This window comes from Rhagoletis pomonella, unplaced genomic scaffold, assembly GCF_013731165.1.
Source record: "Rhagoletis pomonella isolate Grant_MI unplaced genomic scaffold, Rhpom_1.0 Rhpom_scaffold_07515, whole genome shotgun sequence".
Classification (NCBI taxonomy): Eukaryota; Metazoa; Arthropoda; class Insecta; order Diptera; family Tephritidae; genus Rhagoletis; species Rhagoletis pomonella.
The window spans coordinates 1-7,986 of record NW_023466040.1 but is presented as its reverse complement, the minus strand read 5'-3'; the positions used below and the strand labels follow the sequence as shown (position 1 = coordinate 7,986).

Sequence of the window (7,986 nt, the reverse complement as noted above, 5' to 3'; positions counted from 1 at the left end):
TGAAGAATGTTTCAATTTTGATACCAAGTGTCCAATATTTTGGATAAATGTCTAGGTATGTCAAAGTTCGCGTGAAAAAACAAACAATTAAGTTGCATAGTTTAAAATCCTCACTGCGTTTGCAATTGTTATCTGAAAAAAATTTCTTACAAATGCGGTCTTCTTATTTGGCGCTGCAACTGCCTCAACGATTTTGGCCGAGCTCAACAAAGCGCGCCAGTCAACAAAGCCAGGTCCTTCCCCACTTGGTCTTCCCAAAGCAGGGGGGCCTTCCCATTCCTCTGATACCAACAGCGGATTCCGAGTTGAATACTTTCAGGGCTGGAGCGTCGGAGTCCATTCGAACGACATGGCCGAGCCATCGGGACCACTGTATTTTAATTCGCTGCACCATGTCGCCTGATCGGATGTTGTCATTGTCCATGCTTCTGCGCCTTATACCAACACGGGCATGATGAGTGACTTATAAGAGTATGGTTTTCGTACGAGGAAAGAGGACTTTGCTCCTGAATTGCCTCCTCAGTCTAAAGTTACACTTGTTGGCAAGAGTGATTCTGCGTTGGATTTCCATGCTGAAATTAATATCGGTGTTGATGCTGGTTCCCAAGTAAACGAAATTCTCTACTTTCTCAAAATTATAACTGTCAACAGTGACGTGGGTGTCAAGGCGCGAATATGCTGACTGTTTGTTTGATGAAAGGAGATACTTCGTTTTGTCCTCGTTTACCACCAGACCCATTCGCTTTACTTCCATATCCAACTTGGAAAAGGTATAACAGACTTCGCGAATCTTGTTACCGATGATGTCGATGTCATCGGCGTACGCCAGCAACACTTTTGGAATATTCTCCAACATCAGATTAAAGAAATCACGTGAAAGGGAGTCGCCCTGTCTGAAACTCCGTTTGGTACCGAACGGCTCAGAGAGGTCTTTCCCAATTCTAACGGAGCTGGTGGTATTGCTCAACGTCATTTTACACAGCCGTATCAGGTTCAAAGGTATGCCAAATTCAGACATCGCGGCGTATAGGCAACTCCTTTCAGTGCTATCGAAAGCGGATTTATAGTCGACAAATAGGTGGTGAGTGTTAATCCTTTTCTCACGGGTATTATCCGGGTATAACACATGGTCTATGGTGGATTTGCCAGGTCTAAAGCCAAACTGATAAGGCCCATTCAGTTCATTGACGGTGGGCCTCAAATTTCATGCAATACGCTCGATAAGACCTTGTAACCTATGCTTAGAAGGCTGATCCCGAGCGAATGGCGGGTCGCCTTTCTTGTGGATTGGGCAGAGCACACTTAAATTCCAACCAACAATTGCAGTGCTCCTTTGGAAATAGCAAAGCACCGGTACATCACAGTTTTTAAACTACATATATATACAGTCAGTCAATAAAGTTTAGGTACAGCGAATTTTTTACAATACGGGCAAGTATTTTTTAAATATTTTAGTTTAGTTAGTAATTTTTAATAAAAATATGGTTAAGTCTACAACAAACCCCCAAAAATCAGAGTTCCAAACCTTGTGTAAAATTAAAGAAAATTCTGCAAAATTTCATTCAAATATTGCACTTTTTATTTACGCTCTCTAGAAAAAAGTTCAGTTTGCAGTTTTTTAGCCCATTAAATTTTAGAACAATGAAGTGCAAGTATGAGGAAGGAAGGACTTACCATGGATTTTTGTAAAATTATTTTGTTGAAGGTGTCGCTCATTTTTTCCATATAAAAAAATTATCGAACTTTATTTTATATAGAGGATCTAAACGACTCCTTTAACAAACAAACAAAATGCTAAAAATCACTGGTAAGTCCTAGCTACCTCAAACTTGCACTTTGTTATACTAAAATTGAATGGGCTAAAAATACTGCGTACTCAACTTTTTTTTTTAAAGAGTGTAAATAAAATGTGCAATATTTGGATGGAAATCTGCAGAATTTTCTTTAATTTAGCATAAGGTTTGGAACTCTGATTTTTGGGGTTGTTGGTGTAGAGTTAACCATATTTTTATAAAAAATTTGCGAAAAATAAAATATTTAAAAAATAGTTGCCGGTATTGTAAAAAGTTCGCTGTACCTAAACTTTAATGACTGACTGTATGCTATTTAAGTACAACCGTAGAATTAAAAAAAAGGGTTTCTCATGTTTATGTATGACTCGTTTTATTAAAATAAAAAAAAAAAAAACAATCAACGAACATCAATACATCGTTCAAACTATCGATGCTAGACACATCGATATTTCATTTCCGCAACATCGAACAATCTTAACACCCATGTTTTTATGAGCGATTGTGCAACCCTAGTTGTACTATAAAATATCGTTAATCTTATTGTACTAATGTTTTTTCGGAATAACTGCAATGAAATGAATGTGTATTTTCCGTTTTTAACTGTTGTTTGTTACTTATTTAAATTCAAAGTTGATATTAGCCGTTTCGACTAAAAAGCCTGCAGACAGGGTCAAAAGAATGAAGCACGTCCAAGGTTAAAAATGTCAGTAGAACGATTTGTTGGTTCTTTATTTTACATATTAACTTACATTGATACTCACGCACATTTTACATATCTATGTCGGGTCCCCATCCAGAACCTCAATCACCAAAAATGGACCTCTAAACTTTGCATCTAATTTGGTTTGGTGTCTCTCTTCGTTTTTTCAATAGCACATAGTCACCAACCTTGTATCTCACAACCGGTGCTTTACCCTTATCGAACCTGATTTTATCGTACGCAGCACTATTTCCCATATTCTCAGAAGCCTTATTTCTAACTTTTGCTACATCGACTGCAACCTCAGTATCGCATGGTGGTATTAAACCGAGAGGACGAGCCTCCTTACCAATCAACAATTCCAAGGGACTTGCTGCAGTAGAACGGTTTGTGGTACAGTTTAAAGCGAGCTGAACCTCGCCGAGAGCGTCTTGCCAAGATCGGTTACTGGATTCTACTGCTGTCAACAAGTTCTTCAACGTGCTCATCACACGCTCAACTTGCCCGTTAGCGCGACTCGCCCCTGTAGCAATTAAATGAAGTTTTATATTTTGTGATGAACAAAATTCTGAAAATTTCGAGCTAGTAAAGCATCGACCCTGGTCAGCAATGATACGGTTGGGAACCCCAAACAAAGAAGACTTAAGAAGACTTAAGAGCTTTCATACAACTCTCTGTATCTAACTTTAAAGCGTGGAACAAATAAACGTATTTAGTGAATGCATCGATTTGCACGATCACATATTCTTTGAGGTCACTTTTCCCACTTAACTTTCCTGTTATGTCAACATGTACTGTGTGCCAAGGCACATTTATTTTAGGAATTGGATGGAGCTCTGCTTGCTTTTTCCCCGAAGAACCCTTGACAGTTTTGCACGTTATACAATTATCAACAAATTTTCGAACGTATTTATTCATGTTATCAAACCAGTAGTATTGATAGACTTTGTCAAGTGTTTTTTTTTCCACCCTAAGTGCATTATTGATTCATGCACCTGATTTATAACTGACCATTTGAATGCGCCCGGAACAACGGGTAAGCAAAGGGTTCTATTATTCCTTTGAACCTTGCGAAATAAGATTCCCTTCCTCAACTCATAGGATTTGGACAAATCTTCTGTAAGCTCATTCGAATTTAATTTATTTACAATGCCAGCTATGTCTGCATCTAATTGCTGTTCAGCGTGAAGCCATTCACATGAAATTTCCGCCAAATTTACTCGCTTCTCAGGAATTTTGCTTAACATTAACTCAAAGTTCGCTTTAATAGGATTTCATGACAAAAAGTCAACATGAGCCATGCGTTTACCTTCACGGTACTGAATATCAAAATCGAACGACTGTAAGTACGCCCACCAGCGATGCACTCTTGGAGTCAGATCTATTTTAGTACGCGATGCCTTGAGAGAATTGCAGTCAGTGTAAACTTACGACCAAGCAAATAATGCCGATAATGTTTAACGGCCTGAACGACCGCCAACGTCTTCAACTCATAAGAGTGGTACCTAGACTCAGCGGAGGTAGTCGTTTTGCTAAAATATTCAATTACGTGAGGTTTGTTGTTAATTCTATGCAAGAGCATAGCACCATAACCGCAAGAACTCGCATCCGTGTGTAGTTCTATAGGATATTGACGGTCGAAAATTACAAGAACTGGCTCGTTTGTGAGAATGGCAATAATTTCCTTTCGAACCTTTTCCAGATCTGCATTCCACTCAAAAGAACTTTTTTGTGACGTTAGGGAGTATAATGGTTTCATTATCTGAGAAAAACCAGGTACGAATTTGCGAAAATATGAAGCTAACCCAATGAACTGTCTCACACCTGTAATGGATTGCGGCGGCGGCAGGGAGCTTAAGGCAAGAATTTTACCTGGATTTGGTCTAAGTTCACCTGCTCTTATTTCATACCCTAAATACTGTACCGCAGTTTTTAGGAAGCTACATTTACTTACATTGAAAAAGAATCCAGCCCCAGTTAAAACATCTAAAACAATTTTAAGCCTTTCCAGGCCCAGTTCCTTTGTCGGTGACACTACCATAATGTCATCCATGTAAACAATTACATATGAGTGAGCCAGATCTCCGAGCGCATTCATAACTGCACGCTGGAAAACAGACGGTGCATCTTTTAAACCAAAAGGCATTGTCAAGAACTCATATTGCCCCTCAGGAGTGACAAATGCAGTATATTCGACAGAATCTGGATGGATTGGGATCTGGTGGTAACCGCTAGCCATGTCCAAGCAAGTGAAATAATTAGCACCACAAAGTCTTGCAATTTGATCACTAATAAGCGGCAAAGGGTATTTATCAGACACTGTGTTTGAGTTAAGTTCCCTATAATCAACGCAGAGTCGATCTGATCCATTTTTCTTTTTCACAAGTAAAATAGGGCTAGCAATGGGAGATGAACTAGGTCGGATAATATTACATTGCATTAATTCGTTTAACTTAGCCCGAACTATTTATATCTCATTAGGGCTGAGCCTATACGGGCGCCTTTGTACTGTTTTATTAGAATCTATTAGCCGAATTTTCATCTCCCCCCGTACTAACTCTTGTACAAGGAGTTCCATTTATAAACGATGTCTCATATTGTTCAACTAATTTACTTAATAAATCTTTGTCATTACCGGTTAATTCAGTGTCGATATCTTTTAGATTGCCTAGACACAACACATATATCGACAGATTTTGATTTTACAAACTCAAATTTATCGAAAGACAAGATAACATTAAAACCTTGTTTAAGGATTTCGCGACCAATGACAATATCATTCTTTAAATGCATTTTCATTAATAGTAACATTGGCTAAAATTTGTAATGTACTGTATATTCCCCCATCACCGATTCCCCGTAATATTACAACATTGTGAATACGTTTGCCAGATAATTTTAGGCCAATACTTTCTTTAACTAATGAGCATTCGGCTCCCGAGTCAAAACAAATTGTATAGACCTCACCTCGTTGTACCATACTCGCTTTTGGTTCTTCCTTCAAGCACTGATTTACGCTCTTTTGTTGAATCACCCCCTGTTTTGCTGCAGTCGTATTTTTAGAACACTGGTTAGCAAAATGTCCAGGTTGACCACACCGATAACATGACACGCTAGACTTCTCCTTCTGTTGCTTCGTATCCGCACTCTGTCGCATCTTTGCTCTGCATTCAGCTATTTTATGTCCGGGTTTTTTACAAAAATGACAAAGCACAGCAGACACCTTCGCTTTCTTCGTGTTAGGCCCAGTACATTCAGAAACACCAGCACTACGTTTCTTGTCAAACGTATATGCCTTCAACTCTAATTGTAGCTTGCTTCTCGTTCTAACATTTGTTGTGAAAATTAGTCGCTGTAAGCGAGTATCAAAATTTGCCATATGTGCAAGTACTGTTGAGACAGCTATCTCTTCAATGTTCATACTGCGCCACTTCGTGGTTAATGACGTCACCAAACGACTGGCGAAAACTGCATGGCATTCGCCGACCAACGGACGACTATTCAGCAAATTCAAAAAACATGGCTGCTGGCGTCTCTTCGCTTTCGTATCGTTGCATGAACAGTTCCTTAAACTGTTCCCATTTCATACCAGGGTATGAAATTTGTGTTAGCCACTGTGAAGCGCTACCTTCCATGCAATTGCTCAATGCCTTCACTAAGCCACTTCCTTCAAGAGGCTTTTCTGATAATATTATATCAGCACTCATACACCACTGCGATGCGTCGACACCCATTCCATCAGGGTTAAATTTTGGTAATGCAACAGCAGTATTTTGTGTCTCCACACGAGTCGATGCCTGCATATTTTTAACAATCTCAGCCAAATTCCGATTTTGCATTTCAAGGAAAAACGCCATTGCTCATTAGAAAATGTAGGAGTTTGGGCCGAGCCCACTTCTGATATCGGATTTACCTCCATGGCCGGAGCATTCTGTGCCGCCGGAGTAGTGTTTTGTGCTGCCGGAATAGCAATCGGAGCAACCTCCACCGCCGGAGCAGCTCCAAGATGTGGAAGGATAGCTCCCACTTCCAATTGTGCCGGAGTAGCTTCCATGTCTGTAATTTTATTTGTATCCTCCATTTTGCATGCCAATGGTGTCGTGCTGCACTGGCCATATAACAATGAATTCCTGAGTGTTGTGTAATCGTTCGCTATCAAATGGATACTGCCTTGTTCTTCAGCCGAGTGTATTCATTCAACCAATACACTCGGAAAGTAGAACTTCAACTTCATACACAAACATTATTGTTTCACTCACTCTTTAACACTCATCAACACTCAGGACTACATTCAGCCGCAGCTTGTCTCGCTCTTACAGTTTTCCGTGCGTGAACGGGTATAGTGTACTCTCACGAACTCAACAATTAAGGCGACACCATTAGAGGAGGTAGGATAGCAAGTTGGTGAACACAAATGAGGATTCGCAATTGAGACAGCAGCTCGGATATTTGCTGTGTTCCAATTCATATGGAGTTGTGCATTCTATATCAACCTACCCTGGGAGAAATTTATGACATATACGACATCTACATACAATTATAACGAAGTATTTTTTCCATTACATGCATAACAACACAGAGAAGACTCATCAATTCTGGATGCGGCATCTAATGGAGCTAATAATGCCGTACCCATTGTATTGGGTATTATAGCCAACATTGTCGCCTTTGTTGCATTTGTGGCCTTTCTAAATGCCATCGTTAACTGGTTCAGTTTTTTGGTGGGATTGGAAAACATTGATTTTGAATGGATATTTTCCAAATTATTTATTCCATTAGTTTGGGCTATGGGTGTGCCTAACAAGGACTGTGATATTGTGGCAAAAATTGTGGCTACTAAGTCTATAATCAACGAATTTGTAGCCTATGAGCGTTTGGGAGAATACATTAAAAATGGCCAACTGGAAGTAAGTGATAATGTGCTCGATAAGTCCATTACTCGTATTTCTATTTTAACAGGCTCGCAGCATTGGCATAACGACATTTGTCATTTGTGGTTTCGCGAATCCAGGCGCCTTAGGCATACTCATTGGTTCACTTAGTGCGATGGCCCCAAATAGAAGATATATTATAACATCGGTTGCAATGCGTGCTTTTGTTGTTGGCAGCATAGTGTGTTTCGTATCCGCCAGTTTTGCAGGTATGCTCCGAAAATAGTTGCGGAAATAATCTTCTAATTTGTCTCTTTTTAGGCCTTTTACTACAAGAAGAAGAGGAAAGTCGGATATATGCCAAATTTCTTAATGTGACTCAGCGAAAAAACATAACCATTGCATTTGTTGAAACCTAATAAAATGCATAAGTTTACATACATACATATACATATGTATGAATGTATGTATGTATCAACATTTGTTATTCTTCATTGTAGAGATTGGCAGTGATTTTTTTTTATATCCAAAACAACATTATTTAGCTTCCCAACATGGCTTTTCTTTATAGGCTTTGAAGAATGTTTCAATTTTGATACCAAGTGTCCAATATTTTGGATAA

General features: G+C 39.2%; 1 protein-coding gene across 1 annotated transcript; it reads left to right on the top strand.

The window, feature by feature from the left end:
- The first annotated feature begins 2,290 nt into the window (after nucleotides 1-2,290).
- LOC118755815 (solute carrier family 28 member 3-like) lies at nucleotides 2,291-7,863 on the top strand. Its single transcript, XM_036490628.1, has 4 exons — nucleotides 2,291-2,496; nucleotides 7,073-7,400; nucleotides 7,453-7,633; nucleotides 7,686-7,863. Exons 2-4 carry the CDS (start codon nucleotides 7,281-7,283, stop codon nucleotides 7,781-7,783), a joined length of 399 nt encoding a protein of 132 aa, XP_036346521.1. The 5' UTR covers nucleotides 2,291-2,496; nucleotides 7,073-7,280; the 3' UTR covers nucleotides 7,784-7,863.
- The last annotated feature ends 123 nt before the right edge of the window (nucleotides 7,864-7,986 follow it).

Coding starts and splice junctions, on each gene's coding strand:
- LOC118755815 (XM_036490628.1), top strand. CDS start 7,281: ATGGGTGTGCCTAACAAGGACTGTGATATTGTGGCAAAAATTGTGGCT. Junction 7,401..7,452: donor TTAAAAATGGCCAACTGGAA/GTAAGTGATAAT, acceptor CTATTTTAACAG/GCTCGCAGCATTGGCATAAC. Junction 7,634..7,685: donor CGTATCCGCCAGTTTTGCAG/GTATGCTCCGAA, acceptor GTCTCTTTTTAG/GCCTTTTACTACAAGAAGAA.